This window comes from Lampetra planeri, unplaced genomic scaffold, assembly GCF_965212315.1.
Source record: "Lampetra planeri unplaced genomic scaffold, kcLamPlan1.2.h2 scaffold_2092, whole genome shotgun sequence".
NCBI classification, from domain to species: domain Eukaryota; kingdom Metazoa; phylum Chordata; class Hyperoartia; order Petromyzontiformes; family Petromyzontidae; genus Lampetra; species Lampetra planeri.
Window position 1 is genome coordinate 1 of NW_027614853.1, and position 20,193 is coordinate 20,193.

The 20,193-nt window shown below is 50.0% G+C and overlaps 1 protein-coding gene across 4 annotated transcripts; it reads left to right on the forward strand.

The window, feature by feature from the left end:
• The first annotated feature begins 1,551 nt into the window (after positions 1 to 1,551).
• LOC144740375 (transforming growth factor beta receptor type 3-like) lies at positions 1,552 to 19,304 on the forward strand. 4 transcript variants are annotated; one of them, XR_013589628.1, is made up of 4 exons: positions 1,552 to 2,157; positions 14,500 to 14,666; positions 16,708 to 16,896; positions 17,770 to 18,382. XR_013589628.1 is itself a non-coding variant. In XM_078623231.1 (4 exons), exons 1-4 carry the CDS (start codon positions 12,241 to 12,243, stop codon positions 18,373 to 18,375), a joined length of 738 nt encoding a protein of 245 aa, XP_078479357.1. In that variant the 5' UTR covers positions 9,379 to 12,240; the 3' UTR covers positions 18,376 to 19,304. The 4 variants fall into 4 exon arrangements, 3 of the variants coding, with proteins under 3 accessions (XP_078479357.1, XP_078479359.1, XP_078479360.1); XM_078623231.1 differs by lacking the exon at positions 1,552 to 2,157 and adding an exon at positions 9,379 to 12,418 and having other exon boundaries at positions 18,172 to 19,304; XM_078623233.1 differs by lacking the exon at positions 1,552 to 2,157 and adding an exon at positions 9,382 to 12,418 and having other exon boundaries at positions 18,037 to 19,304.
• The last annotated feature ends 889 nt before the right edge of the window (positions 19,305 to 20,193 follow it).

Genomic DNA, 20,193 nt, shown 5'->3' on the forward strand with positions numbered 1-20,193 from the left:
CACCACACCCTGCCCCCCCCCCTTCACCACACCTGCCCCCCCCCCCTCACCTGCCCCCCACCACCTCACCTGCCCCCCACCACCTCACCTGCCCCCCCCCCCCACCACACTTGGCTCCCCACCATCGTTTTTTAATGGAAAAGGAACGGCTAATCGCTGTAACGCGACAACAACAACACATGTGGTTTGTTAATAGCTTCAAAAAGTCAAAAGAGTCTCCACTTTAACGCGTTGGGTGTCGCGGACAATATTAATCGTAGTGAAGGTTTTTGGGTGAGATCGCGTAAGTGTATGAACGTTGTGTCGTAACCCTCCACCACCCGACACAGCCACTTAGTAAGGGGTTTGTGATCTAAACAACACGCCAGCTATATGGGGATCTTTGTATATGTGTGTGTGTATATTATGTGTGTGTATATGTTGTGTGTATGTATGGGTGTGTGTGTATATATGCTGTGTGTGTGACTGTGTGTGTGTGTGTATATGAAGCATCGGACACTTCACCCCCCACAACTCCCAATCGGTGATGGGGCAGTTGTGGAGAGAGTGGAGAGTTTCACGTATCTGGGCAGTGTGCTTATGACCGGCTCCAGTTTATCAGCAGAGGTCTCACTCCGAATCAGTCGAGCGGCAATATCTTTTCATCGGCTGCGTAACGCTGTGTGGAAGCTACCTGGTCTGTCGCTCCGCACGAAGCTTCAGGTCTTCTCGGCCACGGTCATTCCCCTCCCCTTCTCTACGCTTGCGAAACGTGGACCCCCCTAGTGGAGCATCTTCGCCGGTTGGAAACATTTAGGCTGGCCTGCCTACGATCCATCCTGGGTTTAACCAGGCTGGATTGTGTGAGGAGCTCACAAGTCCTTGAAAGATCTGGGCAAAGTCTCATCGGTGAGCTCCTCCGGCAGGCAAGGCTGCGTTGGCTGGGTCATGTAGCCCGCATGCCCAGCCACCGCATGCCTAAGCAGCTTTTGTTCGGCCGGATCGAGGGGGCTAAACGGGCGCGGCACGGGCTAGAGAAGAGATGGAGTGATGTGGTACAGGAGGACGTGGAGCTGAGTGGACTTGCCGATGACTGGTACCAGCGGTGTCAAGATCGGCCTCAGTGGAGGAGGCTCGTGAAGGACGCTACTGGGCAGTTGGAGGCAGTCGCCCTCCAACAACAACGGAGGGCGGAGGAGCGACGCTCACAACAACGAGCGGAGCGCCGGGTGGCTAAAGCACAGCAAGTTGGTACAGTAGGGGGCACAGGTGGTGCATCAGCCAGTCATCTCGGTCATCTCGGTCAGTCGACCCATGGCACCTGGGTCTGCCCCCGTGACCTCCTGCCAGCGGGCGTTCGACACTTCACGTGGCCTCAAGGTGCACATGGCCTGGCACAAGCGTCGTGGTGACGTCACCGCCACTTAGTGGCGAATGTTGGTTGTTGTTGTTGTTTATGTTTGTGTGTGTGTGTATGTGTGTCTGTGTGTGTATGTTTGTGTGTGTGTGTGTGTATGTTTATGTGTGTGTATGTGTGTGTGTATGTGTGTGTATGTGTGTGTGTATGTGTATGCGTGTGTGTGTCTGTGTGTGTATGTCTGTGTGTGTGTTTGTATGTATGTGTGTATCTGTGTGTGTGTATGTGTGTATGTTAGTGTGTGTATGTATGTGTGTATGTGTGTGTATGTGTGTGTTTGTTAGTATCTGTGTGTGTGTATGTATGTATGTTTGTATGTGTGTGTATGTGTATATATGTGTATATGTGTTTGTATGTGTGTGTATGTTAGTGTGTGTATGTATGTTTGTATGTGTTTGTATGTGTGTGTAAGTGTGTGTGTCTGTGTGTGTCTGTGTGTGTGTGACTGGGCTATGTCTGTGTGTGTGTCTGTGACTGGGCTATGTCTGTGTGTGTGTGTGTGACTGGGCTATGTCTGTGTGTGTGTATGTGTGTGTGTGTCTGTGTATGTATGTTTGTATGTGTGTGTATGTGTGTGTGACTGTGTATGTGTGTGTATGTGTGTGTGTGACTGGGCTATGTCTGTGTGTGTGTCTGTGTGTGTGACTGTGTGTGTGTCACTGTGTGTGACTGGGCTGTCTGGGTTGGCGTGTTCCCCGTTATCTGACATGGCACGCGAAACCCGACGCCAACGGATCGAGCCGCAAACACAACAACAAAAGGTCCCCCGTGTAGCCTACGCACGCCTGTTGGGGCAAGTGTGTGCGTGTGTGTAGCGGCGTGCGTGTAGCGGTGTGTGTGTAGTTGTGTGTGTGTGTGTGGTGGTGAGTGTGTGTGTGTAGTGGTGAGTGTGTGTGTGTAGTGGTGTGTGTGTAGTGGTGAGTGTGTGTGTAGTGGTGAGTGTGTGTGTGTAGTGATGAGTGTGTGTGTGTAGTGGTGAGTGTGTGTGTGTAGTGGTGAGTGTGTGTGTGTAGTGGTGAGTGTGTGTGTGTAGTGGTGAGTGTGTGTGTGTGTAGTGGTGAGTGTGTGTGTGTGTGTGTAGTGGTGAGTGTGTGTGTGTGTGTAGCGGTGTGTGTGTGTAGCGGTGTGTGTAGCGGTGTGTGTGTGTAGTGGTCAGTGTGTGTGTAGTGGTTAGTGTGTGTGTGTAGTGGTGTGTGTGTGTAGTGGTTAGTGTGTGTGTGTAGTGGTGAGTGTGTGAGTGTAGCGGTGAGCGTGTGTGTGTAGTGGTGAGTGTGTGTGTGTAGTGGTGAGTGTGTGTGCGTGTAGTGGTGTGTGTGTGTAGTGGATGAGTGTGTGTGTAGAGGTGTGTGTGTGTAGTGGTGAGTGTGTGTGTGTAGTGGTGAGTGTGTGTGTGTAGTGGTGAGTGTGTGTGTGTAGTAGTGGTGAGTGTGTGAGTGTAGCGGTGAGCGTGTGTGTGTAGTGGTGTGTGTGTGTAGTGGTTAGTGTGTGTGTGTGTAGTGGTGAGTGTGTGAGTGTAGCGGTGAGCGTGTGTGTGTAGTGGTGTGTGTGTGTAGTGGTTAGTGTGTGTGTGTGTAGTGGTGAGTGTGTGAGTGTAGCGGTGAGTGTGTGTGTGTAGTGGTGTGTGTGTGTGTAGTGGTGAGTGTGTGAGTGTAGCGGTGAGTGTGTGTGTAGTGGTGAGTGTGTGAGTGTAGCGGTGAGTGTGTGTGTGTAGTGGTGTGTGTGTGTGTAGTGGTGAGTGTGTGTGTGTAGTGGTGAGTGTGTGTGTAGTGGTGAGTGTGTGAGTGTAGCGGTGAGTGTGTGTGTGTAGTGGTGTGTGTGTGTAGTGGTTAGTGTGTGTGTGTGTAGTGGTGAGTGTGTGAGTGTAGCGGTGAGCGTGTGTGTGTAGTGGTGAGTGTGTGTAGTGGTGAGTGTGTGTGTGTAGTGGTGTGTGTGTGTGTGTAGTGGTGAGTGTGTGAGTGTAGCGGTGAGCGTGTGTGTGTAGTGGTGAGTGTGTGTAGTGGTGAGTGTGTGTGTGTAGTGGTGAGTGTGTGTGTAGTGGTGAGTGTGTGTAGTGGTGAGTGTGTGTGTGTAGTGGTGAGTGTGTGCGTGTAGTGGTGTGTGTGTGTAGTGGTGTGTGTGTGTAGTGGATGAGTGTGTGTGTAGAGGTGTGTGTGTGTAGTGGTGAGTGTGTGTGTGTAGTGGTGAGTGTGTGTGTGTAGTGGTGAGTGTGTGTAGTAGTGTGTGTCGGGGTGTGCGTGTGTGTAGTGGTGTGTGTAGCGATGAGTGTGTGTGTGTAGCGGTGTGTGTGTGTAGTGGTTAGTGTGTGTGTGTAGTGGTGAGTGTGTGTAGTGGTGAGTGTGTGTGTATAGAGGTGTGTGTGTGTGTCGCGATGAGTGTGTGTGTGTAGCGGTGTGTGTGTGTGTAGTGGTGTGTGTAGTGGTGTGTGTGTGTAGCGGTGAGTGTGTGTGTGTGTAGTGGTATGTGTGTGTAGTAGTGTGTGTAGTGGTGATTGTGTGTGTGTGTGTAGTGGTGAGTGTGTGTGTGTAGTGGTTAGTGTGTGTGTATGTAGCGGTGTGTGTGTATGTAGCGGTGAGTGTGTGTGTAGTGGTGAGTGTGTGTGTGTGTAGTGGTGAGTGTGTGTGTGTAGTGGTGTGTGTGTGTGTAGTGGTGTGTGTGTAGTGGTTAGTGTGTGTGTGTGTAGTGGTGAGTGTGTGTGTGTCGCGGTGAGTGTGTGTGTGTAGTGGTGAGTGTGTGTGTGTAGTAGTGAGTGTGTGTAGTGGTGTGTGTGTAGTGGTGAGTGTGTGTGTGTAGTGGTGAGTGTGTGTGTGTAGTGGTGAGTGTGTGTGTGTAGTGGTGAGTGTGTGTGTGTAGTAGTGAGTGTGTGTAGTGGTGTGTGTGTAGTGGTGAGTGTGTGTGTGTAGTGGTGAGTGTGTGTGTGTAGTGGTGAGTGTGTGTGTGTAGTGGTGAGTGTGTGTGTGTAGTGGTGAGTGTGTGTGTGTAGTGGTGAGTGTGTGTGTGTAGTGGTGAGTGTGTGTGTGTAGTAGTGAGTGTGTGTGTGTAGTAGTGAGTGTGTGTAGTGGTGTGTGTGTAGTGGTGAGTGTGTGTGTGTAGTGGTGAGTGTGTGTGTGTAGTGTGAGTGTGTGTGTGTAGTAGTGAGTGTGTGTAGTGGTGTGTGTGTAGTGGTGAGTGTGTGTGTGTAGTGGTGAGTGTGTGTGTAGTGGTGAGTGTGTGTGTGTAGTGGTGAGTGTGTGTGTAGTGGTGAGTGTGTGTGTGTAGTGGTGAGTGTGTGTGTAGTGGTGAGTGTGTGTGTAGTGGTGAGTGTGTGTAGTGGTTAGTGTGTGTGTGTAGTGGTGAGTGTGTGTGTGTAGTGGTGAGTGTGTGTGTGTAGTGGTTAGTGTGTGTGTGTAGTGGTGAGTGTGTGTAGTGGTGAGTGTGTGTGTGTAGTGGTGTGTGTGTAGTGGTGAGTGTGTGTGTGTAGTGGTGAGTGTGTGTGTGTAGTGGTGAGTGTGTGTGTGTAGTGGTGAGTGTGTGTGTGTAGTGGTGAGTGTGTGTGTAGTGGTGAGTGTGTGTGTGTAGTGGTGAGTGTGTGTGTGTAGTGGTGAGTGTGTGTGTGTAGTGGTGAGTGTGTGTGTGTAGTGGTGTGTGTGTAGTGGTGAGTGTGTGTGTGTAGTGGTGAGTGTGTGTGTGTAGTGGTGAGTGTGTGTGTGTAGTGGTGAGTGTGTGTGTGTAGTGGTGTGTGTGTAGTGGTGAGTGTGTGTGTGTAGTGGTGAGTGTGTGTGTGTAGTGGTGAGTGTGTGTGTGTAGTGGTGAGTGTGTGTGTGTAGTGTGTGTGTGTGTGTGTAGTGTGTGTGTGTAGTGGTGTGTGTGTAGTGGTGAGTGTGTGTGTAGTGGTGAGTGTGTGTGTAGTGTGTGTGTGTGTGTGTAGTGTGTGTGTGTAGTGGTGTGTGTGTAGTGGTGTGTGTGTAGTGGTGAGTGTGTGTGTAGTGGTGAGTGTGTGTGTGTAGTGGTGAGTGTGTGTGTAGTGGTGAGTGAGTGTGTGTAGTGGTGTGTGTAGTGGTGAGTGTGTGTAGTGGTGTGTGTGTAGTGGTGAGTGTGTGTGTGTAGCGGTGAGTGTGTAGTGGTGAGTGTGTGTGTGTAGTGGTTAGTGTGTGTGTGTAGTGGTGAGTGTGTGTAGTGGTGAGTGTGTGTGTGTAGTGGTGTGTGTGTAGTGGTGAGTGTGTGTGTGTAGCGGTGAGTGTGTAGTGGTGAGTGTGTGTGTGTAGTGGTTAGTGTGTGTGTGTAGTGGTGAGTGTGTGTAGTGGTGAGTGTGTGTGTGTAGTGGTGTGTGTGTAGTGGTGAGTGTGTGTGTGTAGCGGTGAGCGCGCTGCGCTATGAACCCGGTCACCTGAGTTTGATTTCGCTCACGGCCAACACCGGTGATGTTAAACCGGTTCTGGGCCTCCCCTAGGTCGACTCAGCCTCAACACGAGTCCCTGGTGCGACGTGCGGTAAACATCGCCACTGGGCGGGGGGAGACAAAGGCGGCCGGGCGTGGTGCTGGCCATCGCTTCGTGCTTACCGCTCGCTAGCAGCACTTGCCCCAGTGGTCTGTTGAGGTTATACGGGTGGGAGGGATCTTTGTCTTTGTGTGTTTGGTATGGATGTAGGGAAGCTTTTGCGTTTGTTGGTCAAGTGTTGTTAGTGTGTCGGTGTATGTGTGTTAGTGTGTCGGTGTATGTGTGTTAGTGTGTCGGTGTATGTGTGTTAGTGTGGTGGTGTATGTGTGTTAGTGTGTTGGTGTATGTGTGTTAGTGTGTTGGTGTATGTGTGTTAGTGTGTCGGTGTATGTGTGTTAGTGTGTTGGTGTATGTGTGTTAGTGTGTTGGTGTATGTGTGTTAGTGTGTCGGTGTATGTGTGTTAGTGTGTTGGTGTATGTGTGTTAGTGTGGTGGTGTATGTGTGTTAGTGTGTCGGTGTATGTGTGTTAGTGTGTCGGTGTATGTGTGTTAGTGTGGTGGTGTATGTGTGTTAGTGTGTCGGTGTATGTGTGTTAGTGTGTTGGTGTATGTGTGTTAGTGTGTTGGTGTATGTGTGTTAGTGTGTTGGTGTATGTGTGTTAGTGTGTTGGTGTATGTGTTGTTAGTGTGTCGGTGTATGTGTGTTAGTGTGTTGGTGTATGTGTGTTAGTGTGTCGGTGTATGTGTGTTAGTGTGTTGGTGTATGTGTGTTAGTGTGTCGGTGTATGTGTGTTAGTGTGGTGGTGTATGTGTGTTAGTGTGTCGGTGTATGTGTGTTAGTGTGTTGGTGTATGTGTGTTAGTGTGTTGGTGTATGTGTGTTAGTGTGTTGGTGTATGTGTGTTAGTGTGTTGGTGTATGTGTGTTAGTGTGTTGGTGTATGTGTGTTAGTGTGTTGGTGTATGTGTGTTAGTGTGTCGGTGTATGTGTTGTTAGTGTGTCGGTGTATGTGTGTTAGTGTGTCGGTGTATGTGTGTTAGTGTGTTGGTGTATGTGTGTTAGTGTGTCGGTGTATGTGTGTTAGTGTGTCGGTGTATGTGTGTTAGTGTGTCGGTGTATGTGTGTTAGTGTGTCGGTGTATGTGTGTTAGTGTGTTGGTGTATGTGTGTTAGTGTGGTGGTGTATGTGTGTTAGTGTGGTGGTGTATGTGTGTTAGTGTGGTGGTGTATGTGTGTTAGTGTGTCGGTGTATGTGTGTTAGTGTGTCGGTGTATGTGTGTTAGTGTGTTGGTGTATGTGTGTTAGTGTGTCGGTGTATGTGTGTTAGTGTGTCGGTGTATGTGTGTTAGTGTGTCGGTGTATGTGTGTTAGTGTGTCGGTGTATGTGTGTTAGTGTGTTGGTGTATGTGTGTTAGTGTGGTGGTGTATGTGTGTTAGTGTGGTGGTGTATGTGTGTTAGTGTGGTGGTGTATGTGTGTTAGTGTGTTGGTGTATGTGTGTTAGTGTGTTGGTGTATGTGTGTTAGTGTGTTGGTGTATGTGTGTTAGTGTGTTGGTGTATGTGTGTTAGTGTGTTGGTGTATGTGTTAGTGTGTTGGTGTATGTGTGTTAGTGTGTTGGTGTATGTGTGTTAGTGTGTTGGTGTATGTGTGTTAGTGTGGTGGTGTATGTGTGTTAGTGTGTTGGTGTATGTGTTAGTGTGTTGGTGTATGTGTGTTAGTGTGTTGGTGTATGTGTGTTAGTGTGTTGGTGTATGTGTGTTAGTGTGTTGGTGTATGTGTTAGTGTGTTGGTGTATGTGTGTTAGTGTGGTGGTGTATGTGTGTTAGTGTGGTGGTGTATGTGTGTTAGTGTGGTGGTGTATGTGTGTTAGTGTGTTGGTGTATGTGTGTTAGTGTGTTGGTGTATGTGTTAGTGTGTTGGTGTATGTGTGTTAGTGTGTTGGTGTATGTGTGTTAGTGTGTTGGTGTATGTGTGTTAGTGTGGTGGTGTATGTGTGTTAGTGTGGTGGTGTATGTGTGTTAGTGTGTTGGTGTATGTGTGTTAGTGTGTTGGTATATGTGTGTTAGTGTGGTGGTGTATGTGTGTTAGTGTGTCGGTGTATGTGTGTTAGTGTGGTGGTGTATGTGTGTTAGTGTGTTGGTGTATGTGTGTTAGTGTGGTGGTGTATGTGTTAGTGTGTTGGTGTATGTGTGTTAGTGTGTTGGTGTATGTGTGTTAGTGTGTTGGTGTATGTGTGTTAGTGTGTTGGTGTATGTGTGTTAGTGTGTTGGTGTATGTGTTAGTGTGTTGGTGTATGTGTGTTAGTGTGTTGGTGTATGTGTGTTAGTGTGTTGGTGTATGTGTGTTAGTGTGGTGGTGTATGTGTGTTAGTGTGGTGGTGTATGTGTGTTAGTGTGTTGGTGTATGTGTGTTAGTGTGTTGGTATATGTGTGTTAGTGTGGTGGTGTATGTGTGTTAGTGTGTCGGTGTATGTGTGTTAGTGTGGTGGTGTATGTGTGTTAGTGTGGTGGTGTATGTGTGTTAGTGTGTCGGTGTATGTGTGTTAGTGTGTCGGTGTATGTGTGTTAGTGTGTCGGTGTATGTGTGTTAGTGTGTCGGTGTATGTGTGTTAGTGTGTCGGTGTATGTGTGTTAGTGTGTTGGTGTATGTGTGTTAGTGTGTTGGTGTATGTGTGTTAGTGTGGTGGTGTATGTGTTAGTGTGTTGGTGTATGTGTGTTAGTGTGTTGGTGTATGTGTTAGTGTGTTGGTGTATGTGTGTTAGTGTGTTGGTGTATGTGTGTAAGTGTGTTGGTGTATGTGTGTTAGTGTGTTGGTGTATGTGTGTTAGTGTGTTGGTGTATGTGTGTTAGTGTGTTGGTGTATGTGTGTTAGTGTGGTGGTGTATGTGTGTTAGTGTGGTGGTGTATGTGTGTTAGTGTGGTGGTGTATGTGTGTTAGTGTGGTGGTGTATGTGTGTTAGTGTGGTGGTGTATGTGTGTTAGTGTGTTGGTGTATGTGTTAGTGTGTCGGTGTATGTGTGTTAGTGTGGTGGTGTATGTGTGTTAGTGTGTTGGTGTATGTGTGTTAGTGTGTTGGTATATGTGTGTAAGTGTGTTGGTGTATGTGTGTTAGTGTGTTGGTGTATGTGTGTAAGTGTGTTGGTGTATGTGTGTTAGTGTGTTGGTGTATGTGTGTTAGTGTGTTGGTGTATGTGTGTTAGTGTGGTGGTGTATGTGTGTTAGTGTGGTGGTGTATGTGTGTTAGTGTGTTGGTGTATGTGTGTTAGTGTGGTGGTGTATGTGTGTTAGTGTGGTGGTGTATGTGTGTTAGTGTGTTGGTGTATGTGTGTTAGTGTGTCGGTGTATGTGTGTTAGTGTGGTGGTGTATGTGTGTTAGTGTGTTGGTGTATGTGTGTTAGTGTGTTGGTGTATGTGTGTTAGTGTGGTGGTGTATGTGTGTTAGTGTGTTGGTGTATGTGTGTTAGTGTTGGTGTATGTGTGTTAGTGTGGTGGTGTATGTGTGTTAGTGTGTTGGTGTATGTGTGTTAGTGTGTTGGTGTATGTGTGTTAGTGTGTTGGTGTATGTGTGTTAGTGTGTTGGTGTATGTGTGTTAGTGTGGTGGTGTATGTGTGTTAGTGTGGTGGTGTATGTGTGTTAGTGTGGTGGTGTATGTGTGTTAGTGTGTTGGTGTATGTGTGTTAGTGTGTTGGTGTATGTGTTAGTGTGTTGGTGTATGTGTGTTAGTGTGTTGGTGTATGTGTGTTAGTGTGTTGGTGTATGTGTGTTAGTGTGTTGGTATATGTGTTAGTGTGTTGGTGTATGTGTGTTAGTGTGTTTGTGTATGTGTGTTAGTGTGTTGGTGTATGTGTGTTAGTGTGGTGGTGTATATGTGTTAGTGTGGTGGTGTATGTGTTAGTGTGTTTGTGTATGTGTGTTAGTGTGTTGGTGTATGTGTGTTAGTGTGGTGGTGTATATGTGTTAGTGTGTTGGTGTATGTGTGTTAGTGTGTTGGTATATGTGTTAGTGTGTTGGTGTATGTGTGTTAGTGTGGTGGTGTATGTGTGTTAGTGTGTTTGTGTATGTGTGTTAGTGTGTTGGTGTATGTGTGTTAGTGTGGTGGTGTATATGTGTTAGTGTGGTGGTGTATGTGTGTTAGTGTGGTGGTGTATGTGTGTTAGTGTGTTGGTGTATGTGTTAGTGTGTTGGTGTATGTGTTAGTGTGTTGGTATATGTGTGTTAGTGTGTTGGTGTATGTGTGTTAGTGTGTTGGTATATGTGCGTTAGTGTGTTGGTGTATGTGTTAGTGTGTTGGTATATGTGTGTTAGTGTGTTGGTGTATGTGTGTTAGTGTGTTGGTATATGTGTGTTAGTGTGGTGGTGTATGTGTGTTAGTGTGTTGGTATATGTGCGTTAGTGTGTTGGTGTATGTGTTAGTGTGTTGGTATATGTGTGTTAGTGTGTTGGTGTATGTGTGTTAGTGTGTTGGTATATGTGTATTAGTGTGTTGGTATATGTGTGTTAGTGTGTCGGTGTATGTGTGTTAGTGTGTCGGTGTATGTGTGTTAGTGTGTCGGTGTATGTGTGTTAGTGTGTTGGTGTATGTGTGTTAGTGTGTTGGTGTATGTGTGTTAGTGTGGTGGTGTATGTGTTAGTGTGTTGGTGTATGTGTGTTAGTGTGTTGGTGTATGTGTTAGTGTGTTGGTGTATGTGTGTTAGTGTGTTGGTGTATGTGTGTTAGTGTGGTGGTGTATGTGTTAGTGTGTTGGTGTATGTGTGTTAGTGTGTTGGTGTATGTGTGTTAGTGTGTTGGTGTATGTGTGTAAGTGTGTTGGTGTATGTGTGTTAGTGTGTTGGTGTATGTGTGTTAGTGTGTTGGTGTATGTGTGTTAGTGTGTTGGTGTATGTGTGTTAGTGTGGTGGTGTATGTGTGTTAGTGTGGTGGTGTATGTGTGTTAGTGTGGTGGTGTATGTGTGTTAGTGTGGTGGTGTATGTGTGTCAGTGTGGTGGTGTATGTGTGTTAGTGTGTTGGTGTATGTGTGTTAGTGTGTCGGTGTATGTGTGTTAGTGTGGTGGTGTATGTGTGTTAGTGTGTTGGTGTATGTGTGTTAGTGTGTTGGTATATGTGTGTAAGTGTGTTGGTGTATGTGTGTTAGTGTGTTGGTGTATGTGTGTAAGTGTGTTGGTGTATGTGTGTTAGTGTGTTGGTGTATGTGTGTTAGTGTGGTGGTGTATGTCTGTTAGTGTGGTGGTGTATGTGTGTTAGTGTGTTGGTGTATGTGTGTTAGTGTGTCGGTGTATGTGTGTTAGTGTGGTGGTGTATGTGTGTTAGTGTGTTGGTGTATGTGTGTTAGTGTGTTGGTGTATGTGTGTTAGTGTGGTGGTGTATGTGTGTTAGTGTGTTGGTGTATGTGTGTTAGTGTTGGTGTATGTGTGTTAGTGTGGTGGTGTATGTGTGTTAGTGTGTTGGTGTATGTGTGTTAGTGTGTTGGTGTATGTGTGTTAGTGTGTTGGTGTATGTGTGTTAGTGTGTTGGTGAATGTGTGTTAGTGTGGTGGTGTATGTGTGTTAGTGTGGTGGTGTATGTGTGTTAGTGTGGTGGTGTATGTGTGTTAGTGTGTTGGTGTATGTGTGTTAGTGTGGTGGTGTATGTGTTAGTGTGTTGGTGTATGTGTGTTAGTGTGTTGGTGTATGTGTGTTAGTGTGTTGGTGTATGTGTGTTAGTGTGTTGGTATATGTGTTAGTGTGTTGGTGTATGTGTGTTAGTGTGGTGGTGTATGTGTGTTAGTGTGTTTGTGTATGTGTGTTAGTGTGTTGGTGTATGTGTGTTAGTGTGGTGGTGTGTATGTGTTAGTGTGGTGGTGTATGTGTTAGTGTGTTTGTGTATGTGTGTTAGTGTGTTGGTGTATGTGTGTTAGTGTGGTGGTGTATATGTGTTAGTGTGTTGGTGTATGTGTGTTAGTGTGTTGGTATATGTGTTAGTGTGTTGGTGTATGTGTGTTAGTGTGGTGGTGTATGTGTGTTTGTGTATGTGTGTTAGTGTGTTGGTGTATGTGTGTTAGTGTGGTGGTGTATGTGTGTTAGTGTGGTGGTGTATGTGTGTTAGTGTGGTGGTGTATGTGTGTTAGTGTGTTTGTGTATGTGTTAGTGTGTTGGTGTATGTGTGTTAGTGTGGTGGTGTATATGTGTTAGTGTGGTGGTGTATGTGTGTTAGTGTGTTGGTGTATGTGTTAGTGTGTTGGTGTATGTGTTAGTGTGTTGGTATATGTGTGTTAGTGTGTTGGTGTATGTGTGTTAGTGTGTTGGTATATGTGTATTAGTGTGTTGGTATATGTTCCCGAGTTGGTCATGATGTTGGCACCTGGTCTGGAGTGATTGAAAGGCATGGGCCAGATCAGCTGAATAACAACGGCAGGAGGCTGCTAGATTTTTGTGCAGCCCATTGACTTGTAATGACCGACACGCTGTTCCGGTATCGGCGCATCCACACAACATCATGGATGCACGCCGGATCCAAGCAAGAACATCTGCTGGACTACGTAGTGACGGATCAGCAGATGCGGGCCCATGTCCTTGACACCAGGACCTACCTTGGAGCTGATCTACCGTCTGACCATCGACTAGTCATCTGTAAGATGCGCCTGCCATTCTTCCACTCCGGTGGTGGGTGTACACCCAGGACCCCATTCAAACCTAAGGTAGCCTGGTCTCAGCTAGCTGATGAAAGTTGCAAGCAAGAATTTCATCATCGCTTGCGGCTGGGGTTGGCATCGTCCCCCACTCCTCCAGATGTCGAGGCTAAATGGGCGAGGTTTAGGACTGTGACTCAGGCAGCTGCAATGGCTGGTTTGGGTATGCGGTCCAGACCTCCCCAGAGACCTTGGATGACAGAGGAGGTGTTCAGGATAGTTGAGAAAAAATTAACCCGTAAAAACAAAGTTTTTCACTATAAATCCTTTATATGCGTGGCATCGGGGTGGCTAGAGTCCTCTCGTCATCTGGCTTGAGATGGCTGCCACCTATGGGTCAGATGATTGTGTGCCAGCATTAACCAATTGGTAAAGAAATATTTAATATTTTCCCCCTAAACAGTGTAAAATTTAGGAAAAAAATTTTCACGAAAATTCATTGTCACGCACAACGAGTCTGTGTGCAAAATGTCAGCTCGATTGGATCACGGGAAGTGGGTTAAAAAACGACCGAAAGATTTGCACGGTCCTAAGCAAGCAAGCGAACTTAATATAAAGGATTTAAAAAGCGACAGGCCCACTCTCATCGGCTACAGCATCCCACGTCGGAGAATGAGGCTTACCACAGCCTTTGCTCGGAGGTTCATCGAGCCGTGAGGCGCTGCAAGGATGGGTGGTGGTCGCCGGTTGCTGAGGAGATGGAATCTGCCTCAATTGCCCGCGATCACAAATCACTATTTAATTCCATCAAAAAAGTAACCTGCAGCACCACACCTATTACCATCATTAGGGGAAAAAACGGTGATCCAATCTCCGACCCCCAGGAACAGGTTTGCAGATTTGCTGAACATTTCTGTGAAGTCCTGGGGGAGGGGAAATCCCTCCAAATGGAAGTCATCGTGGGACAAAGTGGGGAAGACCCTGCTGAGGCTGCAATGCCTCAAATATTAGAAGAGGAAGTCACCCCCTGTGAGTGGCTGTCTGTGGTGCCATCTGTTGAGGAAGTACTGAAGGCTATCCAGAGTCTGAGACCAGGGCAGAGAGCGAAATGCTGAGGGAGGGTGGCGTTTGTGCACAGACTGCCCATCATGACATCATATCAACAGTCTGGACCACTGGACGGTTTCCGCAGGACTGGAAGGATGTCCTGGTGGTCCCCCTCTTTAAGAAGGGAGACCGCACAGACTGTAACAACTACAGGGGCATCTCACTCCTCAGTGTGCCGGGAAAAGTCCTGGCAAGGATTATTCAACATCGCCTTGCCAGGCACACTGAGGAGAGGCTTGCGGAACCCCAATGCGGTTTCAGGAAAGGGCGGTCCTGCACAGATGCCATATTTTCTGTCTGTTTGCTACAGCAGAGGTGTAGGGAATTCCAACAAGACCTACATCTCCGCTTTATTGACCTGGTCAAGGCCTATGATACCATCAGTAGGCCTGGGCTCTGGGTTGTTCTTCATGCTTTCGGAGTCCCTGACCCTCTGCTCACGCTCATTAAGGACCTTCATGATGGTGAGCGGGCCCAGGTAAAACTACGTGGCCGGGAGTCAGAGCCATTTCTTGTACACCTTGGGGTGCGACAGGGATTTAACATCTATTTTGACCACGTAGTTCGTGAAGCCTTCAATAGCTGTACCGAAGGAATTTCCATTTGGTACAGATACAATGGGAGGCTGATCGATGCCCAGGTGCGGTCAAGGGATGGCTCTGTATTGCTCAACCACGTTATGTATGCCGGTGATCTGGTAATTGCTGGTCACTCAGAGGAGGAGTTGGAGGCACTGCTGCTGAATCTGGAGCTTGCCACCAAGAGGTGGCGAATGGCGGTTGTTATGTTTGCTAGCGTGTTGGTATACGTGTGTTAGTGTGTTAGCGAGTGTTTATGAGCGTGGTGGTGTATGCGTGTTAGCATGTTGCTATATATATTCGCCTGTTGGTATATCTGTTAGCGTGCTCGTTCTAACTCTTCCGCCACCCGCCCCCTCTCCCCCCACTACCCCCCGCCCTTTTGTTTCCCCCACAGCGAGTGGGGGGCCGTGCCCCCTACTGGTTCCCGTGGGACCCCTGCACCCCGTCCAGGTGTCCCAGCGGAAGATGGAGGCACCACTTGGCTGCGTGAGCCTCGGCCGGTCGCGGTCCGCAGTAGACCCCGAGGTGCACATCATCGTTCTGGGGCCCTTACCTGGCCAGGTGAGAGTGGGGGGCAGCTTGGGGGGGGCAGGTGAGTAAGTCACCAGACGATCGGCCGTCTTATCCGCACTTTGGTGTCAATCATCGCCACAGACCCACCCACTGACCCACCCACTGACCCACCCACTCACCCACTCACTCATCCACCCACTCACTCACCTACCCACTAACCCACCTACCCAGGTGAGTAAGTCACCAGACGATCGGCCGTCTTATCCGCACTTTGGTTTCAATCATCGCCACAGACCCACCCACTGACCCACCCACTGACTCACCCACTGAACTACCCACTGACCCACCCACTCACCCACTCACTCACCCACTCACCCAGCCACCCACCCACTCACTCACCCACTCACTCACCCACTCACTCACCCACTCACTCACTCACCCACTCACCCAGCCACCCACCCACTCACCCACCCACTCACTCACCCACTCACCCACCCACTCACTCACCCACTCACTCACTCATCCACCCACTCACTCACTCACACACCCACTCACCCACCTACCCACCTACCCACCCACTCACCTACCCACCCACTCACTCACTCACCCAGCCACCCATCCATCCACTCACCCACTCACTCACTCACTCTTCACTCACACACCCACTCACTTATGCACTCAGCCACTCACACACTCACTCTTCAGTCACACACCCACTCACTCACTCATTCACTCAGCCACTCACCCACCCACTCACTCACTCTTCACTCACTCACACACCCACTCACCCACCCACCCACTCATCCACCCTCCCACCCACTCACCCACTCACCCACTCACTCACTCACTCATCCACCCACTCACTCACTCATCCACCCACTCACTCACACACCCATTCACCCACCTACCCACCCACTCACCTACCCACTCACCCACTCATGTATGTGTGTATGTATGTGTATGTGTGTGTATGTGTGTGTGTATGTATGTGTGTATGTATGTATGTGTCTATGTGTGTGTATGTATGTGTCTGTGTGTGTGCGTGTATGTATGTGTCTATGTGTGTGTATTTATTTGCGTGTCTATGTGTGTGTGTGTATGTATGTGTATGTATGTGTGTGTATGTATGTGTGTGTCTATGTGTGTGTATGTATGTGTGTATGTCTATGTGTGTGTGTCTGTATGTGGCATCACCACGACGCTTGTGCCAGGCCATGTACACCCTGAGGCCACGTGAAGTGTCGAACGCCCGCTGGCAGGAGGTCACGGGGCAGACCCAAGTGCCACGGGTCGACTGACCGAGATGACCGAGATGACTGGCTGATGCACCACCTGTGCCCCCTACTGTGCCAACTTGCTGTGCTTTAGCCACCCGGCGCTCCGCTCGTTGTTGTGAGCGTCGCTCCTCCGCCCTCCGTTGTTGTTGGAGGGCGACTGCCTCCAACTGCCCAGTAGCGTCCTTCACGAGCCTCCTCCACAGAGGCCGATCTTGACACCGCTGGTACCAGTCATCGGCAAGTCCACTCAGCTCCACGTCCTCCTGTACCACATCACTCCATCTCTTCTCTAGCCCGTGCCGCGCCCGTTTAGCCCCCTCGATCCGGCCGAACAAAAGCCGTTTAGCGTCGTGGTGACGTCACCGCCACTTAGTGGCGAATGGCGGTTGTTGTTGTTGTCTGTATGTGTATGTCTATGTGTATGTATGTGTTTATGTGTGTGTGTGTATGTCTGTATGTGTGTGTATGTCTGTGTGTGTGTGTATGTATGTATGTCTATGTGTATGTATGTGTGTATGTATGCGTGTATGTGTATGTCTGTGTGTGCGTATGTATGTATGTGTATGTATGTGTGTGTATGTATGTATGTGTATGTATGTGTGTGTGTATGTATGTGTATGTCTATGTGTGTATGTGTGTGTGTGTATGTGTGTGTGTGTGTATATGCGTGTGTGTATGTATGTGTGTGTATATATATATGTCTGTATGATCACAGCACTCGCCCCCCCAACGTTCACGCTACAGCCCAACGTGGCTGGCGTGTGCGGCATTGGCCCCAACAATATCTCCGTGTCTCTGCGTTGGGCCCGCAGGCCGAGTGGCCCCAGCAGCGGCCTCAGCAGCGGCCCCAGCAGCAGCCTGTGGTGCGCGTGTCGGTGCGGGCCCGCGGAGTCCAGCGCAGGCCGCTGGCGCTGGTTCTGGTGGCGGCCCAGCGGGTCACGGGGATCCAGTGGCGGCTGTCGGCCAGCGGCCTGAACAGCGACCTGGTCAACACGCTGCATGTGCGTCAGAGTGTCGCAAACGGGGTTTGATTCCTTACCCCCCCCGTACCCGTACCGGTACCCGGCCGCACCAGGGTCGCAAACGGGTACCCCTAAAGCTTTCGTGACTGCAGGGATTCATCTTCTTGGTTCTTTCGGTAAAGTCACGTAGAATGGAAATAATAAAATAAAAAGCATAAAAATAGCTTTATTTATTTTATTATTTACATTCTACGTGACTTTACCGAAAGAACCAAGAAGAACAAACGGTGACTCACCAGTGACTCACGGCCTACCCGTACCCGTACCCGGCCGCACCAGGGTCGCAAACGGCTACCCGTACCCGGCCGGGTACGGGTAGCCGGGTATCGGGTAGGGTACGGGTATCGGGTACCCGGTTGCGACCTCTGACCTGCGTGACCCCACGGCCAAGGGTTACACTCCTACCACTACCACCCCTACCACCACCACCCACCACCACCCCTACCCATCCTTACATCGCTCACCCCCCCCCATACACCCCCGGTATAGCCTTTGTGGGGGGGGGAGGGGCGGGCAAGTGTTGTTCGAGGGGGTCAGGTGGTAAACAACCACCCACTCCCGGCCGTCTTTGTCTTCCCCACTGATACTGATGATGATGATACTGATGATACTGCTGCTGATGATGATACTGCTGCTGCTGATGATGATGACACTGATGATGATGATGATACTGCTGCTGATGATGACACTGCTGTTGATGATGATACTGCTGATGATGACACTGCTGATGATGATGATGACACTGATGATGATGATACTGCTGCTGATGATGACACTGCTGTTGATGATGATACTGCTGATGATGACACTGCTGATGATGATGATGACACTGCTGATGACGATGACCCCTAGGTCAGCCCGGGCTCCGTGTGGCTCTGCACGGGCCGCTGTTTGCGCCACAGCTCCTCCAGGGAGGTCCCCGCAGAGCCGGGAGCTGATGATGATACTGATGATGATGCCACTGCTGATGATGATGACCCCTAGGTCAGCCCGGGCTCCGTGTGGCTCTGCACGGGCCGCTGTTTACGTCACCACTCCTCCAGGGAGGTCCCCGCAGAGCCGGGAGCTGATGATGATGATACTGATGATGATGCCACTGCTGATGATGATGACCCCTAGGTCAGCCCGGGCTCCGTGTGGCTCTGCACGGGCCGCTGTCTGCGCCACCACTCCTCCAGGGAGGTCCCCGCAGAGCCGGGAGCTGATGATGATGATACTGATGATGATGCCACTGCTGATGATGATGACCCCTAGGTCAGCCCGGGCTCCGTGTGGCTCTGCACGGGTCGCTGTCTGCGCCACCACTCCTCCAGGGAGGTCCCCGCAGAGCCGGGAGCGGCGCTGTCCTGGGCCCAGCGGAGATTCAGCTCCATCTCCTCCTACAGCGAGCTTCAGCGTGCCGACAGAGTGCACATCTCGCTCGGCGATGGTGAGTGTGTGTGTGGTGAGTGTGTGTGAGTGTGTGTGGTGAGTGTGTGTGTGGTGAGTGTGGTGTGTGTGGTGAGTGTGGTGTGTGTGGTGAGTGTGTGTGGTGAGTGTGTGTGTGGTGAGTGTGGTGTGTGTGGTGAGTGTGTGTGAGTGTGTGTGGTGAGTGTGTGTGTGGTGAGTGTGTGTGTGGTGAGTGTGGTGTGTGTGGTGAGTGTGTGTGGTGAGTGTGTGTGGTGAGTGTGTGTGTGGTGAGTGTGTGGTGAGTGTGTGTGGTGTGTGTGAGTGTGTGTGGTGAGTGTGTGTGGTGGGTGTGTGTGGTGGGTGTGTGTGGTGGGTGTGTGTGTGTGAGTGGTGTGTGTGGTGAGTGTGTGTGTGGTGAGTGTGGTGTGTGTGGTGAGTGTGTGGTGAGTGTGTGTGGTGAGTGTGGTATGTGTGGTGAGTGTGTGGTGAGTGTGTGTGGTGTGTGTGAGTGTGTGTGGTGGGTGTGTGGTGGGTGTGTGTGTGTGGTGAGTGTGTGGTGAGTGTGTGTGGTGTGTGTGAGTGTGTGTGGTGGGTGTGTGGTGGGTGTGTGTGTGTGAGTGGTGTGTGTGGTGAGTGTGTGTGGTCAGTGTGTGTGTGGTGTGGTGAGTGTGTGTGGTGTGTGTGGTGAGTGTGTGTGGTGAGTGTGTGTGGTGAGTGTGTGTGGTGGGTGAGTGTGGTGAGTGTGTGTGGTGAGCGTGTGTGGTGAGTGTGTGGTGAGTGATTGTGGTGTGTGTGAGTGTGTGTGGTGAGTGTGTGGTGGGTGTGTGTGTGTGGTGGGTGTGTGTGGTGGGTGTGTGTGGTGGGTGTGTGTGGTGAGTGTGTGTGGTGAGTGGTGTGTGTGGTGAGTGTGGTGTGTGTGGTGAGTGTGTGGTGAGTGTGTGTGGTGTGTGTGAGTGTGTGTGGTGGGTGTGTGGTGGGTGTGTGTGGTCAGTGTGTGTGTGGTGGTGGTGGATGTGTGGGTGGTGAGTGTGTGTGGTGGGAGTGTGGTGGGGAGTGTGTGTGGTGGGTGAGGTGTGTGGGGTGTGTGTGGTGGGTGGTGGTGGGTGTGTGGTGGTGGGTGTGTGGTGGGGTGTGTGTGGTGGGTGTGTGTGGTGGGTGTGTGTGGTGGGTGAGTGTGGTGAGTGTGTGTGTGGTGGGTGTGTGTGGTGGGTGTGTGTGGTGAGTGTGTGTGTGGTGAGTGTGTGTGGTGGGTGTGTGTGGTGGGTGTGTGTGGTGGGTGTGTGTGGTGGGTGTGTGTGGGTGAGTGTGTGGTGAGTGTGTGTGTGTGGTGAGTGTGTGTGTGGGTGTGTGTGGTGAGTGTGTGTGGGTGTGTGGTGTGTGTGAGTGTGTGTGTGGTGTGTGTGTGTGTGGTGGTGTGGTGTGTGTGTGTGGTGTGTGTGGTGGTGTGTGTGGTGAGTGTGTGTGTGGTGAGTGTGTGTGGTGAGTGTGGTGTGTGTGGTGAGTGTGTGGTGGGTGTGTGGTGAGGTGTGTGTGGTGGTGTGGTGAGTGGTGGGTGTGTGTGTGAGTGTGTGTGGTGGTGTGTGTGGTGAGTGTGTGTGTGGTGAGTGTGTGTGAGTGTGTGTGGTGAGTGGTGGTGAGTGTGTGTGTGTGTGAGTGTGTGTGGTGAGTGTGTGTGGTGAGTGTGTGTGTGTGAGTGTGTGAGTGTGTGTGTGGTGGTGTGTGTGGTGAGTGTGGTGGTGTGTGGTGAGTGTGTGTGTGAGTGAGTGTGTGTGTGGTATGTGTGGTGAGTGTGAGTGTGTGGTGAGTGTGTGTGAGTGTGTGTGGTGGAGTGTGTGGTGGTGTGTGGTGAGGGTGTGGTGTGGTGTGTGTTGGGTGAGTGTGTGTGAG

Coding starts and splice junctions, on each gene's coding strand:
- LOC144740375 (XM_078623231.1), top strand. CDS start 12,241: ATGACCGACACGCTGTTCCGGTATCGGCGCATCCACACAACATCATGG. Junction 12,419..14,499: donor TGACCATCGACTAGTCATCT/GTAAGATGCGCC, acceptor TTTCCCCCACAG/CGAGTGGGGGGCCGTGCCCC. Junction 14,667..16,707: donor TGGGGCCCTTACCTGGCCAG/GTGAGAGTGGGG, acceptor TTGGGCCCGCAG/GCCGAGTGGCCCCAGCAGCG.